At 43.6% G+C, this 24,245-nt stretch overlaps 1 protein-coding gene and 1 long non-coding RNA gene across 11 annotated transcripts in view; one reads left to right on the top strand and one right to left on the bottom strand.

The window, feature by feature from the left end:
- The window catches only part of Rubcnl (rubicon like autophagy enhancer), a 51,673-nt gene extending 45,261 nt beyond the window's left edge, over positions 1 to 6,412 (top strand). For 8 of the 9 annotated variants that reach the window (XM_087197338.1, XM_021257861.2, XM_021257863.2 and 5 more), the window contains exons 12-14: positions 2,976 to 3,129; positions 4,345 to 4,435; positions 5,849 to 6,412. In XM_087197338.1, coding sequence (XP_087053464.1) covers positions 2,976 to 3,129; positions 4,345 to 4,435; positions 5,849 to 5,961 — 358 coding nt within the window. In that variant the 3' untranslated portion in view covers positions 5,962 to 6,412. The remainder of the gene's footprint in view (positions 1 to 2,975; positions 3,130 to 4,344; positions 4,436 to 5,848) is intronic. The other variant, XM_021257864.2, reaches the window with a different exon arrangement.
- Positions 48 to 23,869, bottom strand: LOC147822262 (uncharacterized). Of its 2 annotated transcripts, none has more exons than XR_015445889.1 (5): positions 23,745 to 23,869; positions 23,189 to 23,482; positions 13,920 to 14,003; positions 12,431 to 12,645; positions 48 to 2,624 (listed from the first exon to the last, which is right to left on the bottom strand). It is a non-coding gene; the product is annotated as an uncharacterized LOC147822262 (long non-coding RNA). The 2 variants fall into 2 exon arrangements; XR_015445888.1 differs by having other exon boundaries at positions 12,431 to 12,615.
- Between the last annotated feature and the right edge of the window lie 376 nt (positions 23,870 to 24,245).

The raw sequence follows: 24,245 nt of genomic DNA, 5'->3' as shown, positions 1-24,245 counted from the left end.
GACCAAACCAGACATCAGAAAATGGAAAGATATCCCTTGTTCCTGGATAGACAGAACCAATATTCTCAAAACGGCCACACTTCCAAAATTGATATACAGATTTAATGCAATCCCAGTCAGAGTACTAACAGCACTCCTCACAAAACTAGATAAAATCCTGCAATTCATATGGAAACAGAATAGACACAATAACAAAAGCCATCCTGGACAACAAGAGCAAAGCAGGAGGCACTACAGCCCTAGATCAAGCTACGGTGATAAAAACAGCATGTTACTGGCACAAAACAGACATGTGGACCAGTGAACCAGAATAGAGGCTACAGAAACAACCCCAGGCACATTCAGCCATCTTATCTTTGATAAAGTTATCATTCCTGGAGGAAAGATAACTTCTTTAGCAAAAGGTGCTGGGAAAACTGGCTACAAATATGCAGGAGATTGAATCTAGACCTGTATCTTTCACCATGTTCTAAACTAAAATCAAAACGGATTAAAGATCTAAATATTTAAAACAGAACATCTAATCTGCTGGAAGATAAAATAGGTAAAACTCTTGATGACACAGGGATAGGCAATGACTTTCTGAACAAAACCCCAGTTGCACAAGAAATAGCATAAATAATCAACAGATAGGATTATAGCAAATAAAAAGTTTCTCCAAAGCAAAGGAAACAACCACCAGAGTGAAGGGACAACCTGCAGAGTGGGAAAAAATTTTGCCAGCTACTACTCCTTGGACAGAGAACTAAAGTCTAGAATATATAAAGAACTAAAAACTTAGACCCCCAAAATAACAGACCCAATCCAGAAATGGGCAACTGAAATGAACAGACACTTCACAGAAGGAGAACAAATGACCAATAAATACATGAAATAATGTTCACCATTGCTGGCCATTAGAGAAATGCAAATTAAAATAATACTTAGATTCCATTTTACTCCAGAAAGAATGGTTATTATCAAGAAATCAAACAATAACAAATGCTGGCAAGGCTGTGGGGAAGAAAAGAACCTTTCTATATTGCTGGTAAGAGTGTAAACTGGTACAATTACTATGGAGATTCTTAAAAAAACTAAAAGTAAAAATTTCACTGGACCAGTGATTCCACTTCTAGGCATCTTCCTGAAAGAGTTAAAGACTTCATATTACAGTGATCCATGCATGCCCATGTTCATAACAGTGCAACTTATAATAGCTAAATCTTGGAAGTGACCTTTGTGTCTATCAGCAGATGAATTGATAAAGAAAGTGTGGTATTTATACACAATGGAGTACTACTTTGCTATAAAGGAGGATAAATTTGAGTCATTTGTAAGAAAATGGATGCACCTTGAGACCATAATATTAAATAAAATAAATATACAAGCTTAAATATCACATAGGTTTTCTCATACAAGAACCCCAAAGAATAAATAAAGAGCAAAATAAAAGGTAGATATTAGGAAACAGGGAGTGGATAATAGCAAACAGGGAGATGGATTTTGCAAATGAGAAGGGGACTAACGGAGGGGAGAGAAGGGAGAATGAGATGTAAAAGGGGTTAAAATATGTACACATACCAACTCCCCATGATGAATGTAATCATGTACTGCAAATCTGTACTAATAAAAATTTTTTTTAAATACAAGAATTAAGATTAAAAATCTACCAGGTGTTCAGTAAAAGTGATACTTAAATTGAAGCCACGTGTATAGTATAGAATGGTGGACAGCCAATAAAGTTTTAGACATGAATTAATTGAGAGATTTTTAAGTGGAAAACAGATCATTCAAGGGAGCTAAGATTATTTTTATAATAGATGGAGTCACGGGGTCTTAAAATTTTTTGTTTTGTGTTAAAAGCTTTTTTTCAGTTTTTGATCTTTATTTCATGATGACATATTGCTTTTGGATTAAATTTCTTGGGAAAAAGCATGTATATTATAGTGATTGGGCCTTAAGCCTCTACCTTATGCCTTGACAATGACAGCTTAATACTTTTCAGGGTCTTAGTTTTCTCATCAATGACTTGTTAACAAGACCACGTGTCTTCCCCTCTACAAAAATTTCTTGAAATTTCTAAAAAGAAGATCCGTAAATCTAAGTTAAGTATGAGGGAAAGTCAAATAGAATCTTGCTAGACTGTGTGTTACACACACGTGTGCACACGCAAGGTGCCCTGAGGATGCAGCAGAGGTGGCTTTTAGCTCAGTTAGGGGCAGACAGTGAGCAAGACTTCCTGGGGAAAACCCTAAGCCTCAAAGGTAAGTTAGAGCCAGGAAGAGGGAACATGGAACCTTGAGGTAGAAGATGAAACGTGAGCAGATGACCCAGGCAGGGGGCAGAATTAAAACCAGTGTGGCATTAACGGTGCCAAGTCCATTGTAGACTCTGACTGGCTTGGGAATCGGATGAGTGACACTGCCAGTAACTGATTTAAGGAATTCTGGAGACTGGGTGGGTTTGAAGATTAAGTTTTAGATGCCCTTGGGATATGTAAGTGACCTTGATGGCCAGCAGTTGGGTGAATGGGTCTTGAGCTTAGTGCTGGACTCAGTGATTTGGAGTCACCCACCTTTTTGTGCACAAGAATTCCCTTCCCAGCCGAGGCCACAGTCATTGACGCTAACAGACTTGAAGTTTGGCTGGAAAGAAGAGAATTGTCGTTTTGAATACTTGGTAATCAAACAGTATATGGTCCACATTTTTCAGATTTAATCAAATGTTCTGTTTTCTTTTGTTCAGGGCAGGCATGGCATGGGCAGATATTCTCTCCCCATTCACTCCTTGGTATCATCATTTATGGAAGTTTAACGTCTTTCTGGCTTCCTAGCAGATTTGAAAAATGTAGAGTGGTGATCAAGGTTCACTATTGTTCTCAGAGCTATTTTTTTAAAATTGTGTTTAAAAATTGAATGTGAGTGCCAAAAGCAAACACCGGGCTGTCCTTCCCTGCTCTGTGGGCCTTCTGAGCTCCTCTGCTTCCTCCCTTGCAGCGTATTAAAGGAGTTTGAGCAGGTGCCCCAACACTTGACGGATGAGCTCCACCTATTCTCCCTGGAGGACCTCGTCAGGACCAAGAGAGGGCTGCTGGCGCCCTTGCTCAGGGACATTCTGAAAGCTTCCCTGGCACACATAGCCAGCTGTGAGGTAAGAGTTTGCCCGGAGCAGGTGTGACCCTGAGCTGTTCCTTACCCCAGGACCAGTGCTGCATGCTCTGCACTTGACCCCACACAAAGCTCACAAACCTAGAGGGAAGCACTGTGAATAACAATCCTGCTGGCAACTGGCAGGGCTGGTACACAAAGCTGGGGGCCTGCAGCTTCTCCATCTGGGCGCTTAGCCCTGCTTAGAACCCAGTCTTCCTTGAATCAGCTGCATAGACTCTGATCCAATGAAACAAACAGCTTTGTGCCTATATGAACTGCAGGGTTCTGGTGCAGCAATCAGAAATGGACCTCCATCATTAGGACACAGGATTAAAGCTGGGTGTGGTAGCATGCCTGTAGTCCCAGCTACTTGGGAGGCCAAGGCAGGAGAATCACTTGAGCCCAAAAGTTCAAGGCCAGAGGCCCACAAGTTGAACACACCTGGCTTCCCTGGGCTGCATGAAGAGGAATTATCTTAGGCTGCATATAAAATGTATAATATAGTTAATGTATATAACCAAATTTCCTTTTTTTTTTTTTTGGTACCAGAAATGGAACTCAGGACCTTGCACTTTCGAGGCAGGTGTGGTGCCACTGAGCTAAATCCCCAGCCCGTAAAATTTCCTTTTAAAATATATTTTTGGTGGTTTTTTTTTTTGGCAACGGGGATCATTTTAAAAATATTTTTAATTATGACACAGGTATGTCCAGTCCACAGGCTGCAGGTTGGATATATGTCTAAGAGGCTCATCTTAGTCACTTTCCTCATTGCTGGGCAAAATGTCCAACACCCACAACTGAAATGAAGAGAGGTTCATTTTGGCTCAGGTTTTCAGGCCATGATCATCTGGTTCCAAGGCAGAAACAGTGAGATGGAAGGGTCTGCCAAAGGTGTTCACTTCACAGCAGCCAGGAAGCAGAGAGGGAAGGAGGAGCTACAGAGGGTGATGTCACACCTCAGTGACCCGCCTCCAGCCAGGCCCTGCCTCCTAACAGCAAGTTGGCTCTGTCGCACCCACCCAGGAGTCAGTCACCTTCCAAAGCCCCACCTCTGAATGCATGAGCCATCTGGGGGACATTCACAACTAAACCATGAGAAGGCTAAAATCACAGACATTCAAAACCTGATGCCTATGAATTCTGTCAAAGTGATAACTTAGTTTCTCCATCAAGAGAAGCACTACCAGTTTGTAACTTTTTCATGCCTTCCTTACAGCTGTGTCAAGGAAAGGGCTTCATTTGTGAATTTTGCCGCAGTACAACTGTCATCTTCCCATTTCAGACTGCAACATGTAAAAGATGTTCAGGTATTTTAATAACTTCATAACATAAACTTAATAATAGTTTAACTTATTGCAAAGTTAATTTGTTATAATAATAAATCACAACATTAGTTTAAGCTGAATAGCTTAATAATTTAAACAGTTACCTTGTTTTCAGCAAGGATTGAACCTAGAGTCTTTGCAGTGAGCTATACCCCAGCCCTTAAAAAAAATTTTTTTCTAATATTTTGAAACAGGGTCTCCTAAGTCCCTGAATTTACCAGGCTAGGCTCAAACTTGTAGTCCTCCTGCCTTAGCTTTCCAGAGTGCTGGGACTACAGGTGTGTACCTCTGCTAGTTACTTTACAGTACTCTGATGCTAGTGTGTGCTTGTGTGGTGAATTGCCAATCAAATGGTTTTGGGCACTCAGGGAAGGAATATTTGGGTGGTACAGGAACAAAGGCTGATGTCTCTTGGGGATTTGGATAGAGCAGATGTTCCATTCTTGCCCATGCCTGGCTCTGCTCTCTAATTGGATCACAGTCACACCCCACATTGAGGCGCTGTCCTGACCACCTTTGTGTTGTGACAGTGGAGTTGAGTAGCCATTACAGGCACTGTACGGCCCTGGAGGCCTAAAACATTTACCATTTGGCTCTTCACAGAAAGGGTTGCTGACCCTTATTCTCAGATATGAATGCTCAAGAGAATCACATGCTTTCTAAGCTGTTTCATGGGAGTTTGCTATTGGATTCTGCCTTCACCCTTGACAAGGGACAGAATCTTTGTAGGCCACCCTCACATTGTTTTCCCCAACCTGTCGAGCACCATAGTATTCCAGGATGGATTCTGCAAAACAGAGACTCTGAGGCAGGGATCTGTGTGCCAAGTCTCATGCTTCTCTGTCTGTGTAGCTGTGGAGAGGTTTTGCGTGTGTGAAAGAAGCAGGACTGAGTACAGGGAGAAGTTGAACTATGGTGTGGTTGTACTGAAGGCCCCAGACCATCCAATGGGAGCTGGGGAGCTGCGGTGGCCCTTAAGCATTGTCCCAACTTGGGGCAGAATGCTGGGTTCCTCTTCAGACTCCACAGTGACAGTCACTTTATACAGACAGCGCCAGCAGCGGGCATGACCTTGGACAAGGCCTCTGTTCAGGGCCATTTCCAAAGAAGCAGCTCCTCTCCCAGAGCCATCAGCCACCATGCGAGGCTGCTGGAGCGCCAGCCTTTGTGCCTGGCAGATCCAGGGGCTCTGTGCCATCTCCTATGTCTGTCAGCCTCTCTGGGCCTCATGTTCTTCATGTGTGTGAGTCTCAACTGGGTGGTTTCTGTTTAGAAGACTGGTTCTGGATTCAGATGCTCACTGTCCCTCCCTAGCGCGAGAATGAGCACCTGCACAACTGTACCTACATGACAAAACAAGACCGTGCTTGCTAACGCCGATCCCCTTGCTTGCAGCATGCCGGGCCTGCTTTCACAAACACTGCTTCCAGTCCTCGGGCTGCCCCCGGTGTGCGAGGATCACAGCTCGGAGAAGACTTCTGGAAAGTTTGCCCTTGGCAGCCACGTGATGTCCCAGCGTCTCATGAAAAAGACTGTTCCATGCATCTTACATGACACGATTTGTGTCTTAGTATTGGTCATGTTGTTTTGGGCATCAAGAGTCTCCTCATTTTATATATTTGATGTTTTGGAAGAATACAGTCTTTGTTATTAAGTAGAGTCATTACTAATAGTGTTGTTTACAAATGTTTGACATTTTTGCTGCTACTGGTTTCTTTTTAAACAGTTTTGTTTCTGATATTTCTTAAATTTTATTAGAATGGGTGTATCTAGCTAATTTCTGAGCCTCCTCCCTTTTTTATAAATTGTAACTGACAAGATGAATTACTCAGTTCTTCCTTTAAAACTCGTTTGTTAAAACTGGTAATTTCAATGAACAAAAATGCAACCAAAGATCTGTTGGCTCAGGCTTTTTTCCTTCAGGAAACAGACTTCTACTTAAATACAACTTTGTGATTGCGTTGGCCTCACTCATTTATTCCACTTCTGCAGTTACATCTATTTCAATATGAGTTTGTCTCAGCAAGGCATAGAGATCCAGTAGAGATGTAATTTGAAGTAGCTGCCTCTAGATGGCACCGTTTCAGGTCGTGTACAACCAGCCTGTATTTGTTAATGCGATTTCACGTAAGTCCCTATTTCACATTAGTCCCTCACTCAAGGGAGGTAAATAGAACTTCACCTTTTACCTCATAGATATAAAAAACTGAACATAAGTTATTTGAAGACTTAAATAAACTGGGAGAAAATACTCTTAATGAACAATATGCCCCTAGTAATAACGCTAGGAATTGTGGATAAAAATTAATAAGGTTAGATGAAGTAGACATGGTGGCACATGTCCGTAATCTCAGCTCTCAGGAGGCTGAGACAGGAGGATTGCAAGTTCGAGGCCCATCTGGACTACATATCAAGTTCAAGGCCAGCGAGACTCCGTCTCAAAAACACCCTAAATATTTATGATAATAATAAATAAAGATGAGGTGAACTGCAAAACTTTTTTGAATTTCTTTTTCCCAATGCTTTTCATATTTATATGCCTTCCTGAAACATGTTTATATCCCCTAAAATGGCCATATATCAGCATCTCCATTTTACAGGTGAGGAAACTGAAGCTTAGAAAAGAGAAACAACTTAGCTGGGTCCCTTTGGGTAGTATGTAATAGACCTGGGCTGACAGTTGAGTCTGCCTGCCTCCAAAGCCTGTGTTCCTAGTGCAGAATTCCGGGGACCTTTTAAAGAATATGAGCAGAAACAAAATTAACTTATGCTGAATAACCCTACATCAGTGGCATGGTGGGAGTGCTTTCTACATTGTTCCCTTGAGTTGAGTTGAGGTAGCTGCTGTGGCTCAAGGATGCTGTGTTTGTGAGGCACTTGTTTATAAGTCAGGTGTGGGCATATGTACACGCATGGGTGTGTATGTTGTATGGTTGTATGTGATGCATCTTTGATTAATACCAAAGAGCGCACAGTCATTGCCAGAAGAATGAGGAAGAATGAGGTAATTTAAATAACCACTCTGCAGCTTGGGTCCTCCCCAGCATGGCAGCGCAGGCTCCCACTGATGAGGTGTCTGTGGGAGTGGAGAAATGACCCTCAGCCCACTGGCAGCACTCAGTAGGGAAGTAATCGACTGCACATGCACTGCTGTTTAATGGGATTCATTTGACTCTTCCTTAGCTGCTGGAGGGAACTTTGTGTTTCCCATCAGCTCATCCATCGTCCACTGTGAGGCACTGTTACAGTGTTGTGATCCTCAGTGATTAGTTTCCTGCCTCTACACTCGTCAATTGGACAGGACCAGTAAGCTGTCATTTACAGTGGAGATTCTCTCCAGCAGGGAGAAAGTTATACCACTGTGAGGCAGAGTATGTGGGGTGAGGAAGGTGAGCCTCCCAAAGACGTGCCAGTATGTTGACCTGAGTGAGAATTACTAGCCAGGACTTTGGATAGAGTCTCAGAACTGCTGCTTCCTACCTGTGCAACTCTGGGTAAGCTACTTCACTGGTCTGAGCTCCATTTGTAAAATGAGGGATTAATGCTGTATGCAGTTGAGATGAAAGTGAAGCACCCAGAAGAGGGCTTACTCTAAGGAAGGACCCAGTAGGTGATAATAATTAGGTGCAGACAGGTTAGAAACTGAGTCATACCACCTATTTTACATACCTCTGGGAAAGTTACTCTGAATCAGTTTAGAGTATGAGGATTAGAACAATGCCTACTAGTACGTGTTAAACTGTATTCCCCAAAATATGTTGGAGTTCCAATTCCAGGCACCAGTGCCTGTGGCTTATTTGCAATAAGACTCTTAGACATGTAATTAAGTTAGGGTGAGGTCATGTTGGATTAGGATGAACTTTGATTCAATAACTAGTGTCCCTATAAGACGGAAGTGTGGACAGAGATATAGACACAAGCACAGGGAAGGATGGAGAAAGGAATTGGGTGATGTACCTACAAGCCAAGGAACACCAAGAATTGCTGGCAGTCACCACTAGTGAGAGAGTCATGGAGCAGATTCTTCCTCAGAGGCTTCAGAAGGAACTAACCTTACTGACACCTTGATTTTGGACTTCTGGCCTCCAAAATTATGTGAGAATCCATTCCTCTTGTTCCAAATTACCCTGTTTGTGATCATGTATTATGGCAGCCCTGGGAAACTGTCTAAGTTACTTTCCTGTCACTGGGACAAAATACCCAACACTCACAATTTAAAGGAGAAGAGGTTTATTTTGGCTCATGGTTTCAGACATTTCAGTCCATGGTTGGCTGGCTGAAATGCAGAAACAGCATGGTAGAAGGACCAGCAGTAGATGAAAGCTGCTCATGTTATGGAAGCCAGGAAGCAGAGAGAGAAAGGGGAGCTGAGGATGGAGACACACTTTTCCATGTCACATCCTCAGTTACCCGCCTCTTCTGATTGGCCTACCTCCTAATGCACATTCAGCTCTAAAATCTTCAGTGGATTCATCCACAGATGAGTATGGTGCCCCTGTGATTCAGTCACCTTCCATACACATGGGGCTTTGAGAGGGACACTAAATCCAAACTATTTCAGAAACTAACACATCTATCCTGTTGTTTTTACTTTTGTTTTTTATTTTTGTGTTTTTAAGACAATGCTGCATTGTGTAGTTCAGGCCAGCCTTGCACTTGCTATGTAGACCCAGCTGTTTTAAAATAGGGATCCCCTGCCTCCTCTCCTTGAGTGCTGGGATTACAGATGTGTACCACCACACTGAGCTCACATCTACCATTTGAGGTTGTTATGAGGTTAAATGATGAGTGAGTAGTGTACGTGGGAGAAGTGCCACAGTTCCTGGCATGCAGAGGCCTGAGCAAATATTGGACTTCTAGCCTTCAGCTGTCAGAACACAGGAGATGGATCCTGAAACATGGTGCTGATGTAAAGGCCTGCACCATCTGTAGGTTTGTGGGTGCACAGAGACATGATACAGGGCAGTAGCAGCTGAATGTGGCCCTCTCTACTCTCTAAGCTCTTAAGTATTGGAGAGAGCTGGTTAACCTCCAGGTGTTGGGAGCTGGCCATGAATTTGGAAGGCAGTGGTTTGGTGGAGGGGATAGAAAAGCTGCCAATTATCTCACATGAGAAAGCAGAAGGGTCCCATCTTGATCTTCAGATGGAGAGAAAATTAAAACGTATCTTCAAATAAAGCTCCCTCCTCCCTCATGGTCTTCATAGAGCTATGGACAGATTGATGGGAACTAGGGGAGACCTGTTCCTGTCTGACATAGTCTGTTTTCTATTCTATAAGAGAATAGCACAGACTGGGTACTTTATAAAGAAAGTAAGTTTATTTGGCTCACAGTTCTGGAGGCTGGTATGTCCAAGAGCATGGCGCCCACATCTGTTGAGGGCCTCATCAACATCACATCATGGCAGAAGGGCAAGTGAGCATGCACGAGACAGGGAGAAGGAAAGAAAATTGGAGCAGATTTATCGTTTATCAAGAATCCACTGCCGTGACAGCTAATCCTTAATGCATTCGTGAGGTAGAACCCACATGGCACAGTCACCTGTTAAAGGCCCATCTCTCAACTCTATTACATTAGCAGTTAAATTTCCACATGATCCATGCAGGGCCATTTAGAGCATAGCATTGTCCAGGCTGGCTCAATGCTGGATGCTGTGAGTGTTCTGTGTGCAACTTGGGAGAAGTTCTAGCAGCTCCTGCCTGCTGGGGCTCACCTAGAGGACTCAGGAAGAAAGAGGGTTAAATGGAAGGTGTTGGGATGTTGGATGGGATAACTTTGCCTACAAATGACCCTGCAACAGGTCACTCTGTAGACCTTTACTGGAGGGGTTTAAAGTGTACAGTTCTCTGACATAAGGAGCCAGTTTAGAACAGGACTCCATTTGCCAACCACGTTGGAGGCATCACTAGGATGCACAACAGAGGGAAGGAGGGAGTGTGCACTGTGAAGAGAGGTCCATTGCAGAGAGCCATGTATCTTTTGAAGTGTAGATGGGAGGAGGGGCTCAAAAGGTACTGGGTAGTGGTGCTGCTCAGCCCTGCAGTGGAGGGTAAGGCATGGACTCTGCTATCAAGGGTGCACATACTGTATATCTAAATGTTTATCACCTTCCTGCCTGCTGACTATCAGAGGTACATGCACGAGTGTTCCATCAGGTGGCTTGAACTACCAGCGTTATGAATGGATCTAATCCCTTTTATCTGTCTTTTCACTAATACAATTAATAAACAGTCTCTAAATAGACCACATCTAGTTAGTTGCTTGAAATTGAGTAATTACTTTCCAAGAACAAATATTAATGCTATTCATACACATTTTAAAAATTATTATAATAATAAGTTTATTTCATTAAATTGATTTATATTCATGAATAGTTTATCTAAATTTTAACATGGAAATCTTACAGTTATCCTACTGTAGGTGTACATAATATGCATTTATAATGGCTGTGCCACAAATTAGCTGTATTATAATTTTTTTACACTGTCAGATGCTTCCACCGTGGCTTCCTGCCTTGGAGCTAGCCAACTATGGACTAAAAAAGTGAGCCCCAATAAACTTCTTTTCAGTTGTGGGTTTGAATATTGTGTCCCAACAACTAGAAAGGACTGAGACAGATTCTGATCACTGAAGGCTGAGCCAGACTCCCACTGAAGAGGAAGGAAGGCAAGGGTCCCCTGTGAAGAAAAGCAGCCTGGGGGTGGTGTGGTGGGACACCGGGCCACTGTGCAGGACAAGAAGGAGGCTGTGGGACTTGGTGGGGAATGAAGCTGCAAGGGGAAGATGAGCCCGCAACATGGAGCATGGTGACCAGGAGGCTGGGGAGGGAGGACCCTGAAGGCAGCAGGAAGTGCAGGGATATGAGGGAGAGATGGGCACAACTCAGCCTATACTCAGAAAGACAGAGCTGTGCCAGCAGTGGCTGGAATGGTCCAGGACCCAGGCGGGGTAGCCCAGGAGGAGTCCTGAACTAGGGCCCCCACAGAAGGCAAGGAAGGGAGGGGTGCTTGGAGAAGCTGGGGAGTCCAATGGTGAGATGCATGAGGTATTCATCACAGCCATAAAATTGAAGATAACCCCCAATTTTAAGTAAAACAGATGAATCACATTTTCAGAGAGTACTTTTAGAAATTAAGACCAAAACAATCCATGATGAATGAAATGTCAGAATTTCATGTCAAGAAAAACGCTGCCTCCTTTATCTCACCTGACTGTGGCCTGTGGGAAGGACCCTGAGAAGACACAGAAGCCAGCAGTGACTCAGTTGGGGTGTGATGAGAGCCCTGGGAGACACAAGGGGTTGTGAGGATGTCTGGAAAGAAGGCGCATGGTCCACTGGGAGGGACCACGTGGAGGAGAGGTGGTGGCTGCCAGTGAGCACTGTGGGAGTGCTCACAGGAAAGGACAGGCTCAGAGTCCCAGAGCTGGGGACGGGGACCAGTAGGGTCACAGCAGGAAGGTCAGGCAGGACCCTCTGGGATGATAACTTACTGGAGTGGAGGAGAAGGGTAGGAGAAATCTCTCACATAGACTCAAGAGGGATAGAGAGAGGGGCGGAAAGAGGGAAGGGGAGCAAATCTTGGGGACAGATCAAAAGGATCCAAGGCTACAGAAAATATTAAAGCTGCTCTCTCAGAAAAAAAGGAGCCAGGTGTGGAGGTGCTTGCCTATAATCCCCACACTCTAGTAGGCTGAGGCAGGAGGATGGGAAGTTCAAGCCCAGCCTGGGCAACTTAGTGACTTAGTGAGACCTTGTCTCAACAATTAATCAATAAATGGGTCTGGGGTTGTAGCTCACTTGCAAAGGCTCTGGGTTCAATCCCCAGTACCACAAAAAAAAGGAGGGGTATGTTCAAAAATATCCCTCCCTTGTGGAAAGGGGGCAAGAAAGTGCTACCGTCACGCAGTCTATGCAAGAACACAAGTATAGTCCCACACACTGTATAGCTAAATGTTTAAAATGTTTTATCCTCCTACCTTGATGAGTAGGCCTTCATAGGACCCGAGAGAACAGATTTGGATTTCAAAGTTGGCCTCCGCTCTGGGGCATGGTGGCTCAGGCATTGCTGTCCTCTTTCCCCTCCTACTCCGGCTCCATCCCACAGACAGCTGCCCCTTGCCGCCCTTGGTCCTCTTGGAACAGCACAGTTCACGGTCTGGAGCTTGGACCAAGAGAAAAGTCCTGAGTACCCCTGTAGGGCAGAGAAAGTTGGCGTCCTAAGTGCCTGCAGCACTATCTAAAGGGATGGATGGAGGCTGTGGGTGGCCGTGGCCCTTGACCTTTGTTCCGCACCTGTCAGAAGGGCTGTAGCAGGGCCTCTCCTTCCTAGGTCTAAGAGAAGGCCTGGTCCCTAGTGTGGAACACGGAAAGTATGGGACTGTGGAAGAAGAAACACAGTGAGTGAGGTAAGAGCGGCCGCCCAGGAAGGGACAAGGTGGCAGGCTCAGGTTAACACCTGAACTGGTGTAGGAAAAATGTGTCCTTGGCTGAAATGCTGGGATTAATCTCTTCCACCTTTTGTCCTCTCAGCTGGGAGACCTGCCTGTACACGTGTGCAGGTGCCTAAGAGCTGGTTGTCTCTGTTTAATGCTGAAGCTGCCAATGGTGTTTGCAGTCTGCCTGTGGTGGCATCACTCACAAAAGAGCTATTTTAGTTCCTAGTGAAGTGAAAAAAGGGAACTATGATTTCCCTTTTCAAACCCAGTTGAGGAATTATTTAAAAATAGAGCCTTAAATATTAGTTCTAAGGAAGCATCCTGATAAAGATATGGACAAATCTCTACTTCACCTTCTTTAGTGATGAGCTCAAAAAGGCTCGTGACTGAGTGGCTTCCTGACATACTGTCTGGCTAGCTGGTTGATGTGAGACAGGCTCACAGGGTAGGATCTGGGGGCAAAGACAGAAGTCCCAGACCCCTCCTGACATGCCTACAATGTTCCCACCAGTGAGAAGAGGCTGGGGAGCAATGGGCTGCATGGGCACCTTTGATTACTCATCCTGGCATCCAGAGCCCTGGGCCAGCAAACCAGTCTTCTGCCTGCCTACTAGGACTTTCCTGAAGGCCCTCCAGGCAGAGATGGAGAAGCTCCTGGCTGCTCATTTGAGAAACTCCTTCCTTCTGACACTCCTACCCCTAGTACCTTGTGCTGGTGCTCAATCCCATTTGCTATAGTCAACTCCTATTCATAGGTCATTTATTGAGCAAGTAACTCTTGCCAGGCACAGGAAGAGGACTTTGGGGAAGGGCTGACGTCAACTGCACTTATCCAGATTAATGTCTTTCCCATATGGACCTCAGGAGTATATGCCTTACCTCCAAAGGCTCTGAGGAATGACTTCTCCATGAATATCCCACACAAAATGGCCTATTAGTTCCTGCTGGACAGTCTTTATTTTATCAAGTTAGTGGATACTGGCTTCCATTAACTATGGGAGGGTAAGAAAGCCAACAAAGGGGTGCTTACAATTTGCAGTGTGTCCACCTGTATAGCTGGCTCTCGCGTGCCACTTCCCTTGCTGGTAGGTGGCCAGTGTGGCTGCAGAGTGGCCTGTGAGACACAAGTGGAAGGGATATGCATTACTTCCAGTGTGGCCTTAGCACGTCCTGCTTGATCTTCCACACTCTTATTTCTCTCTGCTTGTCAGGAAAGGAAGGGTTGCGTGAGTACAGCAACATAATGGAAAAGCCTAGCTCCCTGTGTGGTTATTTGGAAATGTGGCCCCTGCACGAGACTTCTTTTGGTGAGGACCCTGGGGCTTAGTGGTGCTTGTCCCTGCAGTGTGAGCTGGCACACCCTCGAATCCAGACTTAAAGGAAAAAATTTTTTCCCACCCTTGGATAGCCCCCCACCCTGATCACCCCCTCCCCTATAGCTATAACTCCTTGTTCTGGTACACATAAGACTGGCAAATATGCTCTGAACACAAAGTTCATGATGCCCTGTTCTCACAAGATTCACAAGAAGTCATCCTGTCATCGTGTCTGTCAATGTGTGAGACACGACAGACTTGCTTTTTGTTTGCTTCTGTAACCTTGCCCCCCCCCCAAGTTTCACGTCACTAGAAAGACCACCCCCTTTTTTTGGCCAAATGTATAAAACTAAAACTTTTCCATTGTTCTGAACTCAGTCTTTATGGACAGGAGTCCGACTGAGTCAGGGTGTACCAAATAAAATCCTCCTAATTCCCAGGGGCCTCTCCCGTCTCTTTTATCGGGAAACACCTTGACTTAACCAGAAGTCCTGATTCCTGCTGTTCACAGAAGAGGAGGCTGGGGTAGGTGTGTCATGGCTCAGGCCACTACCATAGAATACTGGGGGACAGGGGGATATGAACAGCAGAAATTCACTTCGAATAGTTCTGGAGGCTGGAGGTCGATGACCAAGACAGATTCAGTGTCAGGGGAAGGCCTGCTTCCTGGATCTTAGGTGGTGACTTCTCTCTGTCCCCACAAGGGCCCTTCTGGGGTCTGTTTTATAAGAGCATTAGTCCCATTCAAGGGGGCTGTACCCTCAGGACACCATCACCTAATACCGAACGATACCATCGTCCTGGGGGTGACAAATTCAATGTGTGGACTTCTGGGGGACACAAACGTTCTGTCCATAAGGGTCATGCAGATAGCAAGAGCTGTTCTACTACCTCTAAGTTACCTGCTATTGTCTAGAGCTCCTCATATTGAAAAATAAACGCATAAGCAGAGGGAAAACAACTCTTTGTCCTCATATTCATCTTCAACTCCAAACCATGCTCTTTTCACAGCAACATTTTTGAAAGAACAGTCTGTAATTTTTATCTTCACTTCCACACTTTCTGTTTTCTTCTTTACCTATTCCAATAGTGTTTAGGTCTCAACCATTCCACTAGCACTGTCAAGGTTACTAAGAATATCCAACAGTCCTTTTATTGGCTTTCTCTTATTTTACCTCTCAGGCACATTTATCAGGTTGCCTGGCATCCTTTAAAAAATAATTAACAATCAGACAGCTTCTCCAGGACCTGGAATCATGAGTCCAGGCAGAAGCAAAAAGAAAAAAGCTCTGGAAATCAGGAAAGAGCTAACAGGCAAACTAGAAATCACAGAGAAACTGGAGAAACTGAAAACAATGGAGAAAAAAGAAAATAGCAGTGTGGAATGATAAGATATGGAGTGCTGAGGAGAGAAGCAAGCCCACGCAGAGATGGAGCCAGGCACAGGGGGAAGGGCCTAACCACAGCCACCAAGCTCCTTCTGCAAATGCCACGTGGCACATTGCTCTTCCTTCTTTGCCAGCCCCTGCACACGGGTACAGCTGCAGTGGTGGTGGCAATACTGTACTGCTTCCACACAGCAGATGTGTAGTGTCCCCTGTAGCCTCCAGCCCCTCCTCCTGCAGGCCTGGCTTGGCAGCGGTTCCGAAGATCCACCCCACAGAGGGGCATCTTTTCTATCTGGTTGGTGCCCATGTTCTACAGATTGTTAAATATTATGACTGTCATATTCCAGTTATGAAGAAAGGGGCCAGAAAGATTTTTTTCGATTTCTAACAAGGACTCATAATTTTCTGCATCAAGAGTACAGTGTAGAAGAAAACAAATAAATGATTTCCCACAAATAAATGATTCTCTACCACTTCTTTTCCAAAACTTTTTTTAAAAATCAATCATTAAAAACCTTTATTGTAGGGCCAGGGATTTAGCTCAGTGGTTCTGTCACCTGCCTTGAAAGCACAAGGACCCGAGTTCGATCCCCGTACCAAAAAAAAACCAAAAAAAAACCCCTTTATTGTAGAAGTGATCAGAAATTAGAGAAATCTTGTTTAATTACAGTTTTCCGTAATCAAAGTATCTGAAGGCAATTCTAAACCCTTAGAAGATTACCGTGGTTTGGATTTTTTCTTTTTTCTTTCTTTTTTTTTCCGAGACAGGACCTTACTCTATAGTCCAGCAGGATACCCTTTAGAAACAGGGTCCTGCTGTGTAGTCCAGCGGGAACTCATTTTGTAGCCCAGGTGGGCCTGGAACTCACAGTCATCCTGCCTCAGCCCAGAACTGTAGGTGTGCACCACCATGCCTGGCCATGTTTTAGATCTTAAATGTCCCTCAAAGGCTCATGTGTTGAAGGCTTGGTCCTCAGCTGATGCTAATGGGAGGTGGTGGAGCCCTTAGGAGGTGGGCCTAGTGGAAGGAAGTGAGGTCGTTGTGGGCATGTCCTTTAAAAAGATATTCGGGCTTGGTATCTTCCTCTCTTTCTTCGCTTCCTGGACACCCTGAGGTGAGGAGCCTCCTCTGCCATGCGCTCCTGCTGCCATAATATACTGCCTCACCTCAGTTCCTACAGTGATTGGGCCAACCATGGACTAAAATTACTGAACTCCTGAGCCAAAATAAATCTTTCCTCCTGTAAATTGATGCATCTTATGTATTTGTCACAGTGATGGAAAGCTGACTGACATGGAGATCTAGGAAAGACACCTGAGCTGCATGATTTCTTCTGGGAGTGAGAGAGTTCTGGGAAGAATGTCCATCATTGCTCTTTCCTCCCCCAATATTTCTGGCCTCCTTGTCCCAGTCAAAATCCTTCCTGAATCTGTCCCCACATTCTGGCTGAGCCATCTATTAGGCCAACAGTCCAGTGAAGGCACTATAGGCCCTTGATTCTCTCTCCCAGTCTAGACCAAGGAGTTGCTAGAAATCAATTATTTTAGATCAGCATAATGCAGACCACAGTAATGCTCATTAGCTTAACCTCTTTTTCTTGCATATTTTATTCTTATATATTGAGGTTAAAAGTGCTACATGTACTACAATGAGCTATTAATATACACTCACTAAAATGTGTACAATGCAATAAACCAACAACACCAAATGCAGGTCAGGATGGTCGAGCAACCAGAACTCTCACGCATTACTGTAGAAATATGGAATAGTGAGCCACATTAGAAAACAGTTTGACAACTTCTTCCAAAGGTAAATGTGCATTTACCATATGATTTAAAAATTCTACTCTAGATATTTTCCCAAAAGAACTGGAAATAACACAAAAGTCCATTAATAGAATGTTAAATAAATTCTGGTAGATTTCTATGATAAAATTTCACACAGCAATAAAATGAACAAACTGCTGATAAATCCAAAAGCCAGATTGCAACAAAAAAAGGCTGTTATCAACCCACATGTGTGAAATTCTGTAATAGGCAAATTAATAGTTACTGAAAGCACATCAGTGGTTGCCTGGGCTAGGATTCCAGGAAAGGGTTTGACTTCCAAAGGGACCAGAAAACCTTGTAGGAATCGCACTGCATATTCTATCTTTCATGATATCCATGTGTAATCATTAATTGTGATAAATAAACTTGGCTTGAGTAAGAACTGCCCAGCAGATTAGTAAGGTCTGGGTACATCTGTGGATGATTAACATGTAGACACCAAACTGAGTGGAGAAGACCCACCCTGCATGTTGGCAACACCAACCAATAGGCCTGTAGCACAGACAGGATAAAAAGGGAAAAAAGAAGGAAGAGTTTTCCTTTCTTGGAAGAGCTCCAGTCTTTGACATTGTCTTTGGATAGTGGTCTCTGTTTCTTCAGCCTTCTGACAGACTTGCCCCAGTGACTCTATAGTGAGCTTCCAAGCCTTCCACCGTCGTCCACTATTAGGTCCTTTGCCCTCCAGCACACAGACAGCCATTTTGGACCCTTCTGCCTCTGATCTGCAGAAAGCCAATACGACTCTTCCAACTTTTATTCTGTAAGTCAATACAGTAAATCCCTTTGTATGATCAAACACATATTTTATATTGATTCTGTTCCTCTAGAGAACCCTAAATAATACACCATCTAATATTCCTGCATGTTTATTTCAGGATCCACATGAAGACTTAAAAAATTCAACTATATTTAAGTATAATTTGCCTACTATAAAATGTAACTACTTAAGTCTGTCACTTAAGAGTGTTTTCTTTTCTTTTTTTTTTTTGGTACCAGGGAACAAACTCCAGTCCTTGTGCTTTTGAGGTAGGTGGTGGCACCACTGAGCTAAATCACCAGCATGCTTTCATAAATACGTACATCCATGTGTCACCCCTATCAAGATAGACATTCTCATCATCCAGCATGCAAAGAAGTCCTCACTGAAACCTCAGGATTCTGTTAAGGAGCAGAGCTAACCTGAGTAGTATTTTATTACACAAATTTAACAGAATTTTAAAATTCTTATAAAGACAACATGTCATTTTTTAAAAGAAAAGTTGTTTTTTTCCCAACTCCTGGGTCATTAGAAAACACCATATGGTACTGTGGTTTTCTGATAACTCTAAGGCCTATCTTGCCTTAATGGAGGGGCTGCCATGACTGTGTGTTTAGACCTGGAGAAGTTGGGGGCCATCAAGGGGAAGAGTCTTAGAGTCTAAAGCACTTGAATTTCAATCCTGGCTCTTGCTTTCACTAGTTGTGTGACTTTGTCCACGTTATTTAACCTCTTGTGTCTCCATTTCCTCATCTGTAAAATGAGCATAATACAACACCTCACATATGAAGTAGTTGTAAAGGTTAAATGAGCTGTACACATAAAGCATGTAGATACATTTGACTACGTGGGAAGCACAACGTGGTATTGTCAGCATTGTGTGGGCTTCAGAGTAAGAACAGTCTTACTTAGGGCCTATCACCCTAAGCCAAGAGTGACTGGTCACAGACACATCCTCACTTCCCCAAGGGCAGTATCTGGGAGGTAGAAGCCCAGAGTAGGGTGGGCTGAGAGAAGTGTGAAATGTGTCCCTGTTTCTAGAATGCACTCTATACCAAAAACAAGGAAAGGCAGGGTAGGAACTGAATTTGCACCAGTCCTACTTCCCACTCCTCTGGGATCTCAACTTCAGGATTCAGCCTGACCTTGGAGCAAGTGTCTTCAAGACCATCACTTGACTGACTATCATTTACACACACCTGCACACTTAAGTCCACGTTAAAATTCATGGCAAGAAATGGAAACCTACTCTCATTCTAACAGATTTTCTGGGAAAACAGATGTGAGATGTCAGTTTTGGTCTCCAACACTAACATTATTGGAAAATCCATAAGGAAAAGAGCCCTTTCTGAACTTAGCTTCTTCCTTGCTTTTGATTAAAAAACAAATTCACTGTGGTTGGACCTTGACCAAAAGGTCAGCCATAAGTAATCTCTCCATAAGTATTCAGTGTCTAAAAGTTCCTTTAGTGAACTGCACCAATGGAATTAAGGAAGGAAGGAAGGAAGGAAGGAAGAAAGGAAGGAAGAAGGAATGAAGGAAAGGATAGAGGGAATAAAATAGGAGGGAGAGGGACAGCATTTGTGTATCTGTGAAGAGCACCAGTGACAAAGATGGGACTTCATGGTGCTGAATGAAGGCAGGCTACAGATCCTGTCCCCAGCCTACACCATCAGTGTTGTCCAAAGAAGCTAGGGTACGTTCTACAGACAAAGGGCAATGTTTATTTGAATAACATCACTCAAGTTATATGACTCATGTACACAAGACCTCACCTCCCTTGGGCTTTCATTTCCTCACCTATAAGATGAGGGCAAATGAATCAGTAGTGAATTCCCTGGGATGTTAGTCATGGGAGTTGCCCAAGAAGTAGAGTTCTATGGTCTAAAGCAGGGGTTTCCAATCAGGGAGGCTACTGCTGGCACCTAGTGGGTACAGATTAGAAGTGCTGCCAACCCTACAGTGCTCAGGACAGAGAGAGGAAGAGCAGTATATGGTTCAGAGCATTACAGTGCCAATCAAGTCTATAATCCCAGCACTTGGGAGGCTGGGGAAGGAGGATCACTGCAAGTTCGAGGCCAGCCTGGGCTACAATAGTGAGTTCAAGGCCAGCTTGAACTACATAGTGAGAGCCTGTCTCAAAAAACAAAAACGAACAAAAGTGATACAGTGCTGACAAAGTAAGGTCTAATGAGAAACTCTCATAATGAATTTGAGTTACATGGATCTGTTTTAATAAACTTGAAGTTGCATGTGTAACTCAGTAGTAAAGCACTTGTCTAGCATGTGTAAGGCTCTGAGTTCAATTCCTAACACCACACACACACACACACACACACACACACACACACAAAGTTCAGTAAATTTACAGTTTGAGGAAAGAACAATTCACGAATCAGGAAGCACTCAGAACCAGAAGAGGTTCAGAGAACTCCACTGGGCAGCAGGAGCAGAGGGCTACTGTGGGCTGAGCATAGAAGCAAAGTAGAGAAATTGCCTGACTGGTGCCTTATTCAGACAGTCTGATCTGTTGAATGCCTTTGGTTACTGAAGGTCAGCTCATTTTTATTGGCTGAAACCTGGCTATTCATTTCAAAAATTGGGTTGCAAAGCCGGTGTGGTGGTGTACACCTGCAATTCCAGCACTTGGGAGGCTGAGGTAGGAGGATCACAGTGAGTTCCAGGCCAGTGTGAATTGCATAGACAGACACTCTCAAAACACAAAACAAAAGTTTCAGTTTGTTTACATACTAAGCTAAGTTGCAGGGTTTTATGTAGGAACTCAAAGTATAAAGACAGCTTCAGGCCAATTAATGGCTCATTTTTTTCTCTTAAACATTTTAGTTTCTTTTTTACTAGTATATGTTTGTGATACATAAAATACATTCATCTTCAGGAATCGGTACATATGCATATTGCATCTTGATCCTATTTACTTCCCCTGTCCTTCCTCTTCCTCCTATCTTCGCCCTCCCCCAACCCTCAATTACAACTAAATCATTATAATCTTAGTGTGGCTTGATTTTGTTATTTGCTCAAGGTGCTGTGACTGCTGTAGGTACCAGATCTGTCCATGAGAGGGTACTAGAGACACAGCCTGAAGCAAACCATTTCCAAATGTAATAATTGGAAGGCAGAGGACCTTCTGCCTTGTCCTTAGTTTAGTGCTCCATGAATTGTTGAAATGTCATGATTTTAGCACTGGGAGAGACTCTGAAAATGAACTAAGCCAGTCATTGGACTTCGCAGTTGGTAGCACCATAAAGTCTTTTGTGGAGCTGATGAATGTGACTTTCAAAACCAACATATTGTCAGTAAAAACAACCAACTCCAAGTATATTCTCTGAGGAATTGAACAGTGAAACAGCAGCACCATATTTCAGGGGAGAAAGTCATCAAAAGCATGAACAGCAGTGCCTGGATGAAATGAAAGGAAGGTGCTTCTGTGTCCGGGGGTTGAGTGAGACAGAGACACAGGTATGTGCGCTAGTAGAGGCTCAATGATGAGCGAGGACAGTGATGGCCAACATATGGCACACATGCGATTTGTTTTTTTGTCAAGACAAAAGATGTTAATGCATGAGTTGTTTTTCTAAACTAAAACCTCAGTATTCAGGTTTAATTGCAGTGTTGCACTTTGCAATGAATAAGTGAGTCTTGGGTTGTAGTTTGAGCACTTGTCTCTAAAAATTTGCCAGCTCTGAGCTAGGACAGACAACCGTAGTGATTGAAGACAGAAATGTAAGCAGTGGGAGTAAAAGCCAAATATCCTGAAGCAGAAAGGTGGGGGCTGCTGGCCACACACAGACCAGCAGCATAGGAGGGAACAGGCTTAGGATCGGTAAAGGAATAAACATGCATAAGAAATGGGAGGCATATGATCCAGGGTGAGTCTGTTCGCCCCGTGGAAGACCTAAAATGATAACATCCCACACCTCCCATTTTTGAAGCAACTGGCTTGAGTCTCAAGTTTCCTGCAACTAAATTTCTTAAAGGTAAAAGTTTTGAAGGCATCATCAGCTTGGAAAGCACAAGGCAACACTGAAGTGTGTTAATGGAGCAGTGCCTCACTGTAAGGAAGCCACTGGTGGGCATGTGAATGTGGTAAATGAGATAGAGTAGGAGAGATTCTTCCTCCTCTTCCACTTCCTCTTCCTTCTTCTCCCTCTCCTAGGTTTCTTTCTCTTCCTCTTCCTTGACGTCTCCCTGCTTCTCTTCCGTATCTTCCTTTGCCTTTGTCCTCCTTTCCTTTCTCTTCTCCCTCCTTTTTAGTCCTATCAGTCATTTTATTAAAAAAAGTTATTTTAAAATAATTTCAGAATTACAGAAAATTCTGTAATCTCAGCACACCTGTAATCTCAGCACTCTGGGAGACTGGAGCAGGAGGATTGAGGACCATAAATTCAAGCCAGTCTGGGCAACTTAGTGAGAACTTGTCTCAAAATAAAATAATAAATTTTAAAAAGGCTGGGGGTATTGCCTAGTCCAAAGGACTTGGGTTCATTCCCCAGTACTGAAGGAAAGAAAGAAAGAAAGAAAGAATAGTTGCAAAAATAATGCAATTTCCGGACTTTGTCTACATTCCCCAGATGTTGACATTTTGCTAACACTTCCTTGTGCATGTGTGTTTGTGAGAGTATGAATATTTATGTTTCTGAGATGTTTGAAAGTAGGTTGCAGAAATGAAGCCCTTTACTTCCAAACATTTCAGTGGGAATTTCTAAAAACAAAGGCATTCTTTTAGATACTCAGAGTTCAGTGATCAAACTCAAGATTTTAACACTGATATAACAGTTTTATCTTTCTTAAAAATCTACAGAACTGGCTGGGGATTTAGCTCAGTGGTTCTGCTGCCTGCCTCGCAAGTGCAAGTTCCCGAGTTCAATCCCTGGTACCAAAAAAAAAAGGTAAAAAAAAAAGAAAAAAGTTTAAAAATCTACAGAACTTATTCCAAATGAGCCACTTGTATTGAGAATCACACATTTCATTTGTCATGTCCTTTACTTACCTTAATCTGGGTCAATTCCTCAGGTTTTCTTTCTTTCATGACCTTGACCAGCTTGCTTTTTTGTAGAAGCTCGATGTTTTGTAGAAGGTCTCTTCTTCTGAGTTTTCTTGATGTTTCCCCTAAAGGCACTCATGATCTGCATTTTTCAGCAGGAATCTCCTAGAGGTGAGGTTGTTTCCTTCCCCACGTAGACAGAATCAGGCAAGCACAGCCCAGCAGTTTGCAGGAAGTGTCAGGCATACCCGTGAGTGACCAGGCCCTGGAGAGACGCACAGCTTCCTGGGAGAATTGAGGCTGCAGTACATTTTGAAGAATAAGGAAAATTATTGAGATAAAGACTGACAGAACAGGCCCTGGGGAGGCTGAGGAAGGATTGTAAGTCTGAGCCCAGCCTGGGCAATTTAGTGAGGGCCTGTGTCCAAAATGTAAAAGGCCAGGGAATGTAGCTCATTGGTCACTTGGCCCTGGGTTGGATCTCCAGGACCAAACAAACACAAAACAGCAGTGAAAACAACAACAAACTGATAGGAAGAAATTCTCAAGAAAGAAAACTCACTGGTAGTTTTGAGTCAAGAGGAGAGAAAGTACGTGGGGTTGGAGCCTCCTGGTCACCAATAGTCAAGTTCTAATTCTGCCTGCCACTTCAGCAAGAGTATAATCTTGGGCAAATTAGTTAACTTCTCGGACACTCACTTCCCTTTTTGTTCAAATGAGACCATCCCCTTTTTGGGTGGTACTGGGGATTGAACCCAGGGCTCTTACTCACTGAGCTTTTTAAAAAGCTCTCCAGCTTTTTAAAGCTTCTTTTTTTTTGTAATTTTGAGACAAGGTCCTGCTAAGTTGGCAAATTACCCAAGCTAGGCTCCTTCTCTTGATTCTCCTTCCTCAAACTCCCATGGTACTAGTATTACAGGTGTACGCCTCCACACCTGGCCAACTGACACTTTCTATCCATACTCTCTGCTATAAGTGTCAATGTTTGTGCCCCACTTGCAATCCATATATATGTTGAAATTCTAACCCCTAAGGTAATAATTTTAGGACATGGGCCACTGGG

Source organism: Heterocephalus glaber, unplaced genomic scaffold (assembly GCF_053883595.1).
Source record: "Heterocephalus glaber isolate CG9 unplaced genomic scaffold, H.glaber_assembly_v1.0 deba00001666, whole genome shotgun sequence".
NCBI classification, from domain to species: domain Eukaryota; kingdom Metazoa; phylum Chordata; class Mammalia; order Rodentia; family Bathyergidae; genus Heterocephalus; species Heterocephalus glaber.
Note: the sequence above shows the minus strand (reverse complement) of the source record. Positions and strands in the feature narration are given on the sequence as shown.